The following is a 15771-nucleotide window of genomic DNA, read 5'->3' on the forward strand; positions in this document are numbered from 1 at the left end:
GCAACTCTGCCTGCTTTGGGTGGGTTGGGGCTTTTTGTGCACTGGGAAAGGCTCTTTGGGCTGGCTCTGCAGGGAGGACAGCGCTGCCTTGATCCCATCCCATGGATTTAAACCACTTCCCACGGCACCAAAGCTGCTTGTCCAGAGCCACGTTCCTTGGACTGATTTAGCTTCCACCACCGGCGCTTCACAGTTGCAATCACAGATTTCTTGGAGCCCGCACTGAAATGTGTCCAGGCGGTGAGAACTGGAGCTGGAAGATGAGGAGGGGGATGCTCTTCCATGGACCAACATTGCCATCTCATGGCGCAGTTGCTCGCCTGCAAACTCTGCAGCGATGCTCCCGCTCCCGGCGCTCAAGGTCGCCGGCTCCCCAGCGCACCAGAGTCGCTGCAGGAGATTCAGGAAAGCCAGGAAGCTTCACACCCAGCCTCGGAGATGGAGGGACTTTCCCAGGATCGGCCTCAGGACAGGCTCTCCGGACACCCATCCGCATCCTCTCGCCGATGCTGATTTCCCATGGCGATCCCGATCCCGCTGCAGTCTCTGCAGAGCCAGCCCCGGCTCTCCCCACTCCCGAGTTCTGTTAATTCTCATTTTCTCCAGCCTCACTAATAATTTCCCATGCGGCCCCATATCAAATGCTTTATTGAGCTCCAGATAGATTAGATCTACCAAATTTCCCTTGTCTGGAAAACCAATTATCTTATCAAAGGAAGATGTCAGCACAGTCTGGCAAAAACTGCCTTTGGTAAACCTGGCTTGCACTTTATCTCATTTTTCTCAGTGCCTTTAATTAATGTTTCCTTCAGAATTTGTCCTGCAGTCCGGGGTCTGCCTACAAACGGGTTAACACATCCAGAGCTGGATGCTCCTGCTTTTCATTTTCCTTATCTTCCTTACTTTCCCTACAATCCAGTTGCTTGTAGGGGTTCAATCAGTGCTGTTTGACCCACAAAGCTCATTAGAAAGCTCCCTGCACACCACATGTCCCTTGTTCCTGAATTCCTGGATCACCAGGGAATGGCCTGGTCCTGGCAGTCCCCCTTTCTGCCTGTGTCTAGGTGTTTCCCTAAAGAAGCTTTCCAAGGCTCCAGACTTCCCCTTACATTGAAGGTGCACCTTTCTGCTGCCCTGATATTTCGGTCCATCTCTGTCATCTCTCTAATGTGGACATCATGGAATCCCAGGGTGGTTTGGGTTGGAAGGGACCTTAAAGCTCATCCAGTTCCATGCTCCTGCTGTGGGCAGGGACACCTTCCAGTGTCCCAGGTTGCTCCAAGCCCCAGTGTCCAGCCTGGCCTTGGGCATTTCCAGGGATCCAGGGGCAGCCCCAGCTTCTCTGGGCACCCTGTGCCAGGGCCTCAGCACCCTTAATGTAAATAATTTCTTCATTACATCTTTAATATCTGGAGCCAGACTGTTGCTCATGGGAAGGTCTTTTCCCATCTCTGATGTCATGGGCATACAGGAGTTCGTGAGGCCGAGTTCCCCAGGAATTTTAGCCACCAAAATAAAATATTAATTCTTTTTTTTCACAGATAAAGATGTGACATGATTGAAATGAAGGCAGTGAGGAAGTTGTTTGCCCATTTTGTCATGACAGACGGAGGGTCTGCAGCTCGCCCAATGATTCCATGCTATTCCAGGGGAAAATCCTGAATTCTGGACATGCTGAGATTATTCCAGTGTGGCAGCAGAGCAATTTGCCATCCCACCAGGGCCAGAAGTTGAAAATTTTGCCTACCATTTGGAGCAAGTGTCCCCTCCAGCTATCAACGGGTCCTTGCCCTCACAGCCTGGGGAGCTGAAGAGGCTCCCAGAGATCCTCTTTGCCACTCCTCATGCCTAAAAAAAAATCCTTGGAAAATGCAGCCTTCCCAGCAGTCTGCTAGTTTTGTTTTGGCAGATGCTCAACCAAATGTTACTTTCTGGCATGGTGGGATCCCATCTTTTTGGAATCCATCTGACTGGCCCGGTGTCAAAACGTGCTGACAGCTCGGCTGGGCCTCTTGGAAAAATCTTGGGTTGTTCCCATTTCGTATTTTACAGCACCACGGCAGCTCTTGGATCGTGGGAAAGGCAGGTCAGGATGGAGCCTGATGGAGCCAGGGAGGGGCCTTAGGGGGATGGAGGGTGAAGAGGGGCTCTGCTTCTACCACAAACCCTTCTGGCATGGCAGGGGACACCGGGCTGTGCTCCCAGGCCACCCCTCCTCTGCCTTTCCTCCACATCCCAGGCTCCAGTTTCCCGGAGGAAAGCCATCAACCCCAGCCCATCCCCTGCATCCACTTGTTGTCCAGATTTAACTTGGAAGGGGGCTGTCCCTGGTCAGTTGTTTCATCTCCTCTGCCCTTTGCAGCACTTTATGGCCAAGAATCCAAGGAGCAGCAGGGAAGGAGGCCAGGAGCAGGGAAAGCTCCACCCCTAAGGCTCAGGGGCCGAGGAGGCACACGGTGGCCATGGGGACAAACGGGTGTGATAAGGGGGTTGGAGCAAAAAGCCTTGTCGTGCTCCATCCCAATCCTTGGAAAGTCATTCCCTGAGCTCTGTTCTCCTTCCCTTCCTCTGTACACAAGCAGAGCAAGCACAGAGCGGGAGGCTCTGACTACAGGCAGAGCTCCAAGAAGCCAGGATAAACCTCACAGGAGCACAAGTCGTGTGCCCCAAGCTAAATTTGCCTGGAAAAAAACCACCCTGGTAGTGTTTTACACCACCCTATAATGACTTTCTTTCTGTTGTGATTGTTGCTGTTGTTCTGGTTAATACCTTCCTCACTTAAAAAGCCCCAAACACGACCCCATGGCAGCCACGACACAAATATTATTTGCTTGGATTATTCCTGAGGTGGTTCCTGTGCTGGAGGCAGCGAGTGCTTACAATCACTCAGTACATAATGGAGAAATTCGTTCCAATAATAACACTAATAACAGCATTTATTATTTTTGAAATATGACTCCGATGAATTCATGAATATAGAAAGCTCTTGTTTGCTGGCTGCTGGTGGAATCGAGCAGGATTCTCTGCTGGAGTTTTTCTGGAGATTTCTAATGCCATTGCTCCAGATGTGCATCCATCACCTCTCAGCATCTGATTCCTGGCCTCACTGGAGGACAGGGAGGGCAGATCAACCTGGGCCACCTCGCCCTGCTCAGGGCACTGTGCTGACAGTATCCCACAAAATCCCAGGATGATTGGGGTGGGAAGGGACCTGAAATCTCCTCCAGTCCCACCCTCCCCCTGCCATGGGCAGGGACACCTCCCACTATCCCAGGCTGCTCCAAGCCCTGTCCAGCCTGGCCTTGGACACTGCCAGGGATCCAGGGGCAGCCCCAGCTTCTCTGGGCACCCTGTGCCAGGGCCTCACCTCCCTGACAGGGAGGAATTTCTTCCCAATATCTGATATTTACAATTATTTACAAATGTTTGCTGTGTTATAAAAAAACTTTTCTTACAGGCAAAACACCCAATAATCTGGAGCTTTCCACTCCCTGGTGTTTCTCCTTTCCAGGGCTGGGAGCTCTGTGGGGTCCCGTAAAACCAGGCTTTGCTCTGGCCCACCCTGCTCACAAGAATAAATTCCTCATGAGCTCAGCTTGGTGGGGTTTTTCACTTTGCAGGGACTTCAGGACTGGCACAACCCAAATCTCAGGGGCTCAAACACAATCTGCAGCAGGTAAAGCAGCAGTTGCACTGGCCCTGTTCAGGGGAAACAGATCAGTTCCGAATGGGAGGAGAAAAAAATAATGGCTTTGCCCAGTGAGGCTCCCTGGTCTAATGGTGTTTGAACTGCGATTTAGCAGCACAAAAAGCCCTGGGGCTGCAGAGGCAGATTTGGGAGCACCCCTGGCTAACCCAATTCCCTCTGCTCTGGAGGTGGGGAGAGAACTGGAAGGGCAAAAGTGAGAAAATTCGGGGGTCGAGATAGTGACAGTTCAGTGGGGAAGTAAAAGCTGTGCACGAGCAAACAAACCCAAGGAATCCATTCCCCACTTCCCATGGGCACGTGTTCAGCCATTCCCAGGAAAGCCAGGCTCCATCACACAGACAGGTGACTCGGGAAGGGAAATGCCCCACTGCAAGAATCCCTCTCTTCCTCCTTCTTCCCCCAGCTCTGTAATGGCAAACACAGCCCCATCCCAGCTCCTCTGAGGGAAATCAGCTCTGCCCCAGGCCAAACCAGCACAAAGATATTGCTTTACAATTGGCTGTAATTCGGCACAGATCAGCTCCTTGCATTCCTTCCCCCGATATTTTTCCCTCCGTGCATTCCTGGCCCTGCCTCCCCGTGAATCGACTGCCAAGCTCTCCTTTGGGAGATGTAGCTCTGGGTCTGTTTAGATGAGCTTCTCTCCTTTTGTGTCCATCTGCATGTAAGCTCTAAGTGCTTTATTGTTTTCCAAGCTCAGCTATTGATTTTTGGGGAAATAACTAAGAAAACATTAATTTATAACTTCCCTGTTGCTCAAAGGAGCAAATGACTTTTCTGCCATATCAATATAATTCTAAAAAAAAAAAAAAAGACACAGGCTTTCAATAAACACCAAAAGATTAAAATGCCAGGAGTTAAGAGCAGTGAGGAGGATGGGAAACCAGAGAGGATGTGTGGAGGGTGGTCCTCTGTAACCAAGATGGTCATGGAATTCCAGGATGGTTTGGGTGGGAAGGGACCTTAAAGCCCATCCTGTTCCACCCCCTGCCATGGCAGGGACACCTTCCACTATCCCAGGGTGCTCCAAACCCCATCCAACCTGGCCTTGGACACTTCCAGTGATCCAGGGGCAGCCACAGCTTCTCTGGGCATCCTGTGCCAGGGCCTCCCCACCCTCACAGGGAACAATTCCTTCCCAATATCCCATCTAAATCTGCTCTCTGGAAGCCATTCCATGTGTTCTGTCCCTCCATCCCTTGTCCACAGTCTCTCTCCATGTTTCCTGTTGGCTCCTTCAGGCAATGGAAAACCACAATTAGGTCACCTGAGACCCTTCTTTTTGCCAGGCTGAACAACCCCCAATTGCCCAGCCTTTCCCCATGGGAGAGGTGCTCCTGGAGGGCCAGCAGGATGCTCACAGAGGGTATGCAAGGAGACAGTGAGGGAGATGCTCAGAACAGTAGAGGAAAAAGGAGTCTGGTCACTGTCTCTCACTATTTAAGAGTTTCTAGGGAAAGCTGAGCCAGGCGGGCTTGGGTGATGCTGAGAGTGTGTACATAAATATAACATTATTACATCATGTTATTATAATAGATATAATATGAATACATTTCGTGGGCAATGGCAATGTCTGCATAGGGTTCTTGCCTTCAGCTCCTGACTCCTCTCCTGAATCATCCTTTTGAATGGTCCTTCGGCCCAATCCTGCCCCAGCAGCTACTACAGATCCAGCCCAGAGGCTGGCTGGGCTCATGGAGAGCGGTCCCCAAGCAGCCACATCAACGCTCCCCTGTTTTGGGAGGAGAAGCTGTGGCTGCCCCTGGATCCCTGGCAGTGTCCAAGGCCAGCCTGGACGGGGCTTGGAGCAACCTGGGCTAGTGAAAGGTGTCCCTGCCCATGGCAGGGGGGTGGAATGGGATGGGTGTTATGGTCCTTCCCACCCAAAGCATTCCATGATCCTGTGATCCACATCCCAGTGAACCCAAGCTGAGCAGGCAGAGCAGGGGCCAAAGCTGGTGGGACACTTTCCCCATGACTCTGGGGATTCTCCCATGGTGTTAGAGTCCCAGAGGTTGCTCTGAGTGTGTTGCATGTGGAGAAGGGAAGGGGAAGGGGAAGGGGAAGGGGAAGGGGAAGGGGAAGGGGAAGGGGAAGGGGAAGGGAAAGGGAAAGGGAAAGGGAAAGGGAAAGGGAAAGGGAAAGGGAAAGGGAAAGGGAAAGGGAAAGGGAAGGCCTGACTTTGCCCCAGTCACATCCATGGGAGCTGGGGCCTCCTTCTGCTTCTGTGACACTCAAGGGTGACTTTGGCCTCCCCTGGCCATGCCACCCAGCCCTTGGAGATGCAGGAGGTCCAGGCACAGGCTCTGCCTCCAGCCTCCCATTTTTCTATGGAAAACAGGCTCCCATAGAGGGCAACGCAGAGCAGCAGCAGCATTTTGGCTGCTCCCTGTGTTTGGTGTTGGTGTGTGTTGGTGTGAAGCATCCAGGGGTCTCAGCCCAAGCCCCAGCTGTGGACCAGCTGTGGCGTGTGTGTCACCCTGCTTATTGTCCCCTCAGCAGACTGTTGGGGACCCAAACTCCCCTGCTGGGCTGGCAGGGCACTGGTGAGGCCATGGCAGTGGCACCTGGAGTAGGGAATGGGCAGAGTCCTGGTGGGATGCCCAGCTTGCAGCATCCTGCGGGGTACGAAGGGATTGGCCCCAGTTCATCTGGAATTAAGAGGCAGGATGAGGCTGCTCCAGGCTGTAACTTCCTGCTGGAGTGAGCTCCATGGAAATATCTCCTCCTAAATCTGCGCCAAGAGTCTCAGTAGGGCATTAGGGCAATGGGGAGAGCTGGGGGAGGAGGGGGAAGTTTCCACGTTCTGGATAAGATAAAAGCTGGGCGGGAACTTTTAATATCAGCTGTTGTCTCTGTCCTGGTGTTGCTGCATCGTCCAGGCTCAGCAGACACTTCCCAGTGCCCTGGGAAGGGAGGGAGGAATGGACCACCATGGAATCGTGGAATGGTTTGGGTTGGAAGGCACCCTGGAGATCATCCATTTCCAACGGGCAGGGATGCCATGGATCTGCCGGGTGGGCAGATGGATGTGTTCATTCCCAGAGGAGCTGCCAGCGTCTGAGCTGTGCGCTGTCCACCCCAATTCCCAGCAAACGATGGACCCGAGCCGTGTTTGCCCAAGGGGAGGGTTCCTCACCGAGGGGTGTGCCGGGCTCCTCACTCACGTCATTGCCCCGGGGATGTTGTTCACAACTGGAGCCCTCCTGGCATTTTTACCCGGGCTCTTATCAGCTGATTAAGCGCTGGGTATCTCGCTGCCTTTCCGTGGGCGCTGTTTGCCCTGCCTGCAGCAGCCTTAGCAGCTCTCGCATCCTCCGGCAGCCCTCCCAGCAGGAATCACGTAGCCGAGGGCAGCGTCTCTGCACCCTGCCGAGGGGTGAGGGGGTGCCCCCGAGCTGGCCCGGAGCGAATGGGAACGCCCTGGAATGTTTCTGGCTGGTTTCGAAGAGTTGCCTGGGTTTTTGGTGCCATCACAGGCTGCGGGGGGGATGTGCCGTGCGGTTTTTTGGTGGCTTCCAAGCACTGGTGATGGAGAGAGGTGGGGGGTTGGCTGGAAAATGGGTGGTTTTACCATGTTTGCGTGTGTTCAACACGTGGGGCTGCCAGCACTCCCTGGCTGGAAAAAGCTTCCAGTTCTCCTGGCATCTCTGGGTATTTCTGGCATTTCTTGGCCAAAAATAGGAAGAGGAAGGAAAAAGAGGAGGAGGAGAGCTGCAAAGAACCTGATTGGTGTGGGTGGCTGGAGCCGGGGATCACGTCCCAGCTGGATGCTGTGATGTCCTCACATGGGCTGAGCAGCTCTGGATCAGGGGGGATGCACTGGGGAGTTTTCTTGGATGCCACAGCTCCACCTCTCCTTACAGATTCTGCTGTCCCGGCACAGGATGGCCGCTGCAGTTCACACTCCGTCGACTCCAGAGCCACGAAAGCTCGGAGGGAATCCTCCCAATTTGAGGTGGCTCACCCAATCCTGTTCCTGTGCCCCTCAAGGCATCCTGCTGGGGACAAGCAGAGGCTCTGAGGGATCGGGGAACCTCCCCACCTGCCTGGGCAGGCACGGAAGCCTGTCAGGCGGTAGTTCAGGATGTGCGGTGTTATTTGGGATGTGTTTGTGTAGAAAGCCCTGTTGTTGCCCCCCTTGGAAGTATCCAGAGCACCGATCCCACCCAGCAAAGTCCTTCTTTGCCCCATAACAACCTCCCTAAGTGCAGATCTGCGTACAAAGAGAAAAGGCTGAGTGTGCTGCAAACCACCCCCGAAAGGTGCCTTTTCCCAGTCCCACCCATCCTTGGTGACGCTGGCAGAGCAGGGGACTCACCTTTGGCCAGCGGAGGACCTCGCACTGCCCACTGCTGGGCGAGCACAGCCCCAGCTGAGCCTTATCTCGGCACCCCAGCAGTGCAAACAGCAGAGCTGCTGCAGAGCGAGCCATGAGGCTGCTCCGAGCCCTGCCGGGGCAGGACACAGCGGGGAGGCAGCGCAGCTCCTCGGGCTCTCCGTTGCCTGTGCATCCCTCCCAGCGGGGCTTCCCAACAGCCCCGCTCTTGGCAGCCCTCGGGTGAGTTTTGCTCTATCCCTAAACGTGTGGAGTTGGAGGATGGGAAGGCAGGTGTGGCACAGCACAGTGAGGAGCCCCTTCGCTCGCAGCAGGTCGGCCGCGTTAATTAATCTGCCATGAATCCGATCTATTCCTCGCACAGGCTTTCCATGGGAAAGCGCTTTCCAAACGTGCCTGGTGTTAAACGTGAGGGGGTTGGGCTTGAAGCGCGGGCACGTGCATCAGTTTGATGGCAGCCGTAATTTCCTCGAGCAGATCCCATGAAGACACCAAAAATAAACCGATGTGTGTTCAGGAGACGCTGTTTGTGTGGAAATCGGGGACTGCCCTGGGGTTATTCCCAGGAACATCCAAAAGGCAAATCTGAAAGCAAATCCCACCGGCTCTCAGAGGAAAGCTGCAGAGCTGGGGATAGGCAGGAGGACGGAGGTGTCTGCTTTGAATCCCGAGGGATTCCAGGAGCTGTGGGAATGCGCGTTCTGTGGCAGTGGGGCTTGCCAGAGGACTGGGAGATGCGCAATATTTGCTTGTGGTGCACGGGCTGCAGTCTGTGATGCACCTCTCGCTTCGGAGAGCCTAAAACAAATGAAGGCTGGGCTCGAGGGCTGGGGGAAATTGTGAGCTGCAGGTGCTGGGGTTATTTATTTATTTATTTATTTATTTATTTCAAAAAATCCTTTTTCACAAATGGGGAGTTTTAGTCCTTGTTCAAGCTGAGCCTGAATCCCTGCAGGGCTGGTGGTGCCTCGTGGGCTGTCCTTTGTGCACCGCAGGGACTCCAGGGGTGCGACGTGCAGGGGGTGTAGGGCCAGCACCCAGCAGGATCATCGCCCCTTTTTGGTGGCATTTACTGCAAAATCCCGCTGTATTCCCAGCGCCTGTGTCTCACGGCCACCTCGAGGAGTTATCACAGGCATCTGTAGTAATCTCCCTTGTAGTCTCCCAGCCGTTCTCATCCTGCACTTGAAACACGGAAATTGCCCCAAGAAAAGAAATCTCTTTACAAGATGGGCCATCAAGGCAGCAGCCGCATCCCGGAATCATCCCGCTCAGCAGGGTAATCTATTCAATGGCCGGGATTTATTTCTAACATTCGGCTCTGCAGTCCTTTTAACTCGAGCAGGGAAGGGAACATTTTGATAACAGCAGCCTCCAGGTCAAATGTGATGAGAATTCATAACTCGCCACACAGGGGTTTTGGAAAACCAACCAAGCAAAACAATTTCCTGGAATGAGCCGATGAAGATGCGTCTTTCTCTTCACAGCGTCGTGCCCAGAGCAGGGAGATGTTGGAGTGGCTCCTCATTCTCTGCCCACAATTTGCAAATAAAATGCCTCCCGGACTGTTTTAAATTTGAAGGACTATTGCGAGCACGGCTTTGCTGGGCTGCTCGTAAAGACCTGAGACATTGGATCTGTCGGCCATCAAAGGAGAAATATGAATCCAGTAATGGGAATGTCCTCATGCTCCCAACTCTAATCAAAGCAAAGCTGGGGGTTTCTGCTTCAGGAGAGTGGCATCAAGATTTAAAAAGGAACAGAGGGACTCCAGTCCCTGCTCGGCACTGGAGCAGCAGCAGGAATGATTTACAGGGGCATGGAGTCACAGGACAGGGGGAATGGCTTTAACTGCCAGACGTTAGATGGGATATTGGGAAGGAATTCCTCCCTGTGAGGGTGCTCAGGCCCTGGCACAGGGTGCCCAGAGAAGCTGTGGCTGCCCCTGGATCCCTGGAAGTGTTCCCAGCCAGCTTGGACGGGGCTTGGAGAAACCCAGGCTAGTGGAAGGTGTCCCTGCCTTAACTGTACAGGCCCCAAAGGATTGGGAGGACCCGGGTCAGGTTGGAGGGATCCCCCTGAGCTTTCCTAGCCCTGGAGCCCGAGGGGTGTGAACTCCAGCAGAAGGGGGTTGGAGCAAAATGAGCTCTAAGGTCCCTTCCACCCCAAACCATTCTGAGCTGGAAAAAAACCCAACAGCCAGAAGCCTGAAAATCTGGCCAAGCTGAGTTTGTGATGGAGCTGCCAGGGAACAACGTTTTCTTCCCGTTTTCTTTTCAAACGACCAGAGTAAATTAACTGGACCTGTCTGAGAACGAGGCAGGTGGGAAAGGCGGGAGGAAATTTGGAGATTGAGCACTGCAGTTTATTTTAGTGTCAGTGCTGGTGTCTCCCGAGCCCCGTGGGGCTGGGCTGGGCTGGAACATGCACAGGCTGCCTTATCTGCAGGCTTGGGAACATGGCCTTTCCAAACGGCGGATATTTGCTCTCCATTCCCTGTCTTCTGTTCAAGTTCCATATCTGCAGGGAGGCCCCGAGTGCTGCCACTCACAGCAGAGTGCAGATTGCTGGGACAACGAGAGAAACTGGGAATGGGACTGGAAAAATTAACATGGAATTATATGGAACCCAAGAAAGGTTTGGGTTGGAGGGGAACTTAAAACTCATCCAGTCCCACCCCTGCCATGGGCGGGGACACCTTCCACTAGCCCAGGCTGCTCCAAGCTGGCCTTGAGCACTTCCAGGGATCCAGGGGCAGCCAGAGCTTCTCTGGGCACCCTGTGCCAGGGCCTCCCAACCCTCACACCCAAGAATTTCTTCCCAAACTCCTGTCCTGTCCTGGGAACCCGGGATGTGATGAGAAACCCTGTGCAGCTGGAATAGAAAACAACAAAATCTGTCATGCAGCACAGGAAGCAGCACTGATGGGAACAGTCACTGCTTTAATATTTAATTTGATGAGATCCAGCTCTGAGAAATGGATTGGGAGCTGCCACAGCTCCAAGCACAAGCTCAGCACTGGCAGGGAATTTCCATGGGGTTTTCTCTGCTCCAGACTTCTCTGTATTCTGGAAGGGTGACATGGAATGAGGCTCATTAATTATCCCAGCACACAGAGCTGTGTTTCCTGCCATTCCCTTCAATCACTCAAGGTCTGGACATTTTCAGGGCCTCTTGGACTTTGGGTTGTCATTCCAGGTGTGTCCCCTCTGCTGGACCGTGGCTCCTGTCTCTGCAGAGCTACTCAGGTGCAAGCAGGTGGCATTTCAGGAGGGAATTTCCTTGTGTCACCAGACAGTGCAGTGCAGATCCAATTCCATCCTGCCTCTTGCCAGCAGGAACTCCCCGTGGCTGTATGGCCTCGTGTCCTGCTGGGATCGGGAGGGGGGAGCTGTGCCAGGCACGAGATGGGTCTCACAAAACGTGTCCCTTCTTTGTCCTTTTAGGTGGATCCCACACCTTTTCTGGGACTGAGGTTGAGCTGGCAGCAGAGCTGGTTTCCCCCCGTGCACCATTCTCCTACCTCCAGAAATCCCTTTGCATGGTCCAGACGGTTTGGGTGTCCTCACCAGGGAGCTGGGCTTTGCAGGAGTCCCACTGCCACCGCCAGGGCAGGAAAAGGAGCTGGAGATGTAGATTTGTCAGGACTATAATCCGGGTACGTCCTAATTCCTTCCTGTATGAAACCATCCACTTCCTATCCTCGTCTGCTTCTCTCTGGTCCATCACAAGACTCCATCCCTGCAGGCCACAAATCCCTCACATCCCTCAGGGCTGAAGTGTGAGCAGAAGGGATGGATTGGGGGAAAGCCTTTGGCGTGCTGATGTTTTAGCTCGGGGTGACACACCCCGAGCTGTAATCACACCCTTCCCCCTGTGACACTCATGTTCCCCTTGGACACTTCATTCCGTGGGCACGTTTGGCTCCACAGATTCCCTGGGACAAGCAGGAGTTGGAATGGCACTGCAGTGCTTGGGAACAGTTTCCCACACCAGCCTGCCCCAGGCATGGGCTTGGGGCTCCTTGCCTTGGCATGGTGACCCTTCTCACCTGCTCTCCCTGGGTCCTGCCCTCTCTGCCAAGCCCATGCCTGCACCATGGGACACAGCTGCCCATCCCTTCTCCAACACCTCTCCTGGCTCCCCCTGCCTGGCTGGGGCCAAGGAGGTGGGACTCCAGATCTTCATCCAGGGGGAAGAGCTCTCTGTACCCTTAGAGGGATTGTCACCAGGCTTGTCACCAAACTGCCTTCACCTTTCACTGTCCTAAGCCACGTCCCTCCATTTCCTAGTCCTGCTGAGTAATAACTGGCTCCTCCTTTTGCTGTTCCTTGTGTCTCCTCAGCATCCATGTCGGAGGCATGCCCCCAAACGCTCCAGGAAAGCAAGAATGTTGAGGAAAATCCAGATATGCCTCTGTTTCTGCTTTGTCTCGGGCATTTTGTACGAGATCTCCCTCTTGTCCAGCTGCGTCTTCTCCTACTTGCCCATGGCCCAGCACTACCTGACACCTGAGCAGGTGCTGAACCTTGGTAAAAGCATCATTTTCCTGGAGACGACGGAGCGCCTGGAGCCGCCCCCGCTGGTGTCATGCTCCGTGGAATCTGCAGCCCGGATTTACCAGGACAGGCCCATCATCCTCTTCATGAGGGGACTCACCAACGAGACGGCCTTGGACCTGAACACCAGCTACGCAGCCTTCTCCCTCTTGTCTTCCATGAAGAATGTCTTCATCTTCCCTCTCCAGATGGAAACCATCTTCCAGGAGACCCCTCTGCTCCAGTGGTACAATCAGGTGAGTGTTAAAACAAGTGGAAAACAGGAAAAGAGTTACAAATAGGGGCGGGGAAAGGCTTTAAAAGGAACGAGGAACGCAGGACTGTGTGAAATTAGTGACTTTTATTGTTTTGGTTGGGAATAGATTCATTTTGGCCGCGTTTTGCCGTGTATTCATCTCTCTGTTTATGGAATACATGATCGGCGTTTTCCCCCTTATCTGGAGAATCGGATTTTTTGGCAAAGGAAACACCGGTAAAAATAGATTGCAGACGTGTTTTGAGAAAACAGCCTTAATAATGTTCCCCAACAGAAGCTGGTTGAACAAAATGTGCTGCCTGAGCACTTGATAGAGCTGCCTCACTCTGCCGGAGCCCGCAGGAGATAAGAGATAGGGGAGAGATTTCAGGTTCTATAACAGCAACATGCAAAGCCAAGGAGGGATCTGGTGAGCTCCACCCTGGGAAAAGTTCCTGGCAAACTGCCCACAAGTAGCTTTGGTCAAATTGCTTGGGCAGGGCAGGCAGATTTCCTCCCAACTCTTTCTTCTCCCAAGAAAAAGTGACTCCAAAGGCCAACAAATGCCGATGAAAAGCCTCCAGCCTGGTTCAAAGAGCTGGGAGGGATCCGGGAGTGTGTTAAGTGGGTTGTGTCCCACTGAAATAGCAGGGCATGACTCATGGTGGCATTGGGTTAACACTGTAGGTGCCATCAAACCACCTGGGAAACGTTCCTGCATTCCTAATGAGAACAAAGCGTTGCTCTGCTCCTGCTCCTCATCCCAGTAAAATCCAGCGGCTGGAGGCAGCAAAGGCTGTCAGCGACATTTGCAGCCGTGCAGGTGCAGGTTTATGGTGCCATTTGCAGCCCCGTGGATGGACTGGATCCATTCACTGCCCACGGCATCACATCTCACCTTTCCCTCTCCACAGGTAGTCCCAGAGCAGGAGAAGAACTGGGTGCACGTCAGCTCGGATGCCAGCAGACTGGCGCTCATCTGGAAGTACGGGGGCATCTACATGGACACGGATGTCATCTCCATCCGGCCCATCCCCCAGGAGAGCTTCCTGGCGGCGCAGAAGTCGCGCTTCTCCAGCAACGGGATCTTCGGCTTCCCTGCCCGCCACAAGTTCATCTGGGACTGCATGGAGAACTTCGTTCTCAAGTACAACGGGAACATCTGGGGCAACCAGGGTCCATTTTTGATGACAAGGATGCTCAAAACGCTCTGCAACCTCACCGATTTCCAAGGCACTGAGGACCACAGCTGCCAGAACATCTCCTTCCTCAACCCCCAGCGTTTCTACCCCATCCCATACCCAGCCTGGAGCCGGTACTACCAGGTGTGGGATAAAAGCCCCAATTTCAACCACTCCTATGCGCTGCACCTGTGGAACTTCATGAACCGCAACCGCAAGGTGGTGGTGGCCGGCAGCAACACCCTGGCTGAGAAGCTCTACAAAACCTATTGCCCCACCACCTACCAGGACCTGATCCAGAACGCCAAGCACCAGGATGTCCCAGGCCCTGAGGACATTGAGTGATGTGGAACAAGGAGGAGAGGGGTGATGCTTCCAGCCAAACACAATCCCCACTCCGTCGGTAGCTGGCTTTGTAGGAGAAAGAAAGAACTTTCCATAACCACCATTCCTACTCCCTTGGGATGCTGAGAATGGTGGTGGGTATCCATTGGACGTAGCCTCCAAGGACACCTTTGCTTCAATTCTGTTTCCTGATAGGTGCTCATGAACCAAACCTTCCCAAATCTGACAGACTTTGAACCTTTTCATGAGCTTCTCCAAGGGAATGGCATGGCCTCCCAGGAGGAATGTTGTCTCTGCTCCTCTTGGCACTGCCGGCAGCTTCCCAAGTCAGAAAAGTTGGAAGCACAACAGGCTTTGGACTGGAGCCTCCGGGGCAAAAGAGGAGAAGCCCAAACCAGCCTCTTTTCCTGGTGTTTTCCTCACGTGGACTTTACACCCTACGTTTTTGAGAGGGACTTTAGTGTGAGTGAAAATAAAAGAGTTCGTAAACGACCACTCCTCTGAGCTCTCTTCTCCCTGAAAAATGAGTCACATTTTCCAAATGTTTGTGCTCTCGCATTTTTACGTTGGCTTTTGCCAGGAAGCGGCTGCACTGCCCCATCCTCAGCCAGGTCAATCCTGGCTATAGAAAATGTGCCTGGAAAGGGGGTGCTGAGACACCAAGGATGGATAGGGATGGCCCTCCAGGTTCCCAAATCCCTTTTAAATAAATGGATTTCAACTGACATGAGGTGGTCACCCATGTCCAGCTGTGAAAACATCCTGTTTAATCCCAACAGGGCTCCCGGTGAGCAATCCCCTTCCAGATACTCCCTTTCCCAGGATAATACCAATCCACCCAATTCCCTAAAGAGAAGCCCAGGTTGTTTTTCCTCGGGAGCAGAAAGGTGGGGATCGGCCTCCGTCATCCAATGTTTGCCATGTGCACAATGCTATCTCCTGCAAACACAGCAGCTGCTGAGCCACCTGCAGCTCACAATTTGGGGTTCAGCAGGAGAAGGGAGCCCTCTGCACACGGGGTTTATGTGCTCCTGTGTCCGGACAAGGGGCTCCTTCCTGCCCTGTGTTCCTTCAAAGTCACTCCAGGGTAAGGCCAGGTGGTGCCAAGCCGGGTGCTGGGGATTGCTGGAGCAGGAACACGGCATGAGGGAATATTTTTCCTCTCCCTTGCCTAGGGTGACGCTCTCATGGCTCAGCCCCAGCCGTGAGTTTCATGCTCTGGAGCCGTTCACTCTGGTTTAGCTTTGGTCCACTCTCTGTTAGAGCAGGGTTTTCTTGCCCAGGGATTTTCCTCCATGCCTTTGACCTCTCAGCGCTGAGGGGATGCAGGGGAAGAGCGGTGCAGCCCAGGAAGTTCTCCCTGTTTCCCACATGGCTCCGGACAGCCCTGATTGCTCCCCACT

General features: G+C 53.6%; 1 protein-coding gene across 1 annotated transcript; it reads left to right on the plus strand.

Annotated features, from left to right (window-relative positions):
- The first annotated feature begins 8191 nt into the window (after nt 1-8191).
- Nucleotides 8192-14786, plus strand: A4GNT (alpha-1,4-N-acetylglucosaminyltransferase). Its single transcript, XM_069024711.1, has 4 exons — nt 8192-8270; nt 11495-11706; nt 12394-12843; nt 13757-14786. Exons 2-4 carry the CDS (start codon nt 11590-11592, stop codon nt 14366-14368), a joined length of 1179 nt encoding a protein of 392 aa, XP_068880812.1. The 5' UTR covers nt 8192-8270; nt 11495-11589; the 3' UTR covers nt 14369-14786.
- Nucleotides 14787-15771: the final 985 nt, after the last annotated feature.

The sequence above is a fragment of the Aphelocoma coerulescens genome, chromosome 9 (assembly GCF_041296385.1).
Source record: "Aphelocoma coerulescens isolate FSJ_1873_10779 chromosome 9, UR_Acoe_1.0, whole genome shotgun sequence".
Classification (NCBI taxonomy): domain Eukaryota; kingdom Metazoa; phylum Chordata; class Aves; order Passeriformes; family Corvidae; genus Aphelocoma; species Aphelocoma coerulescens.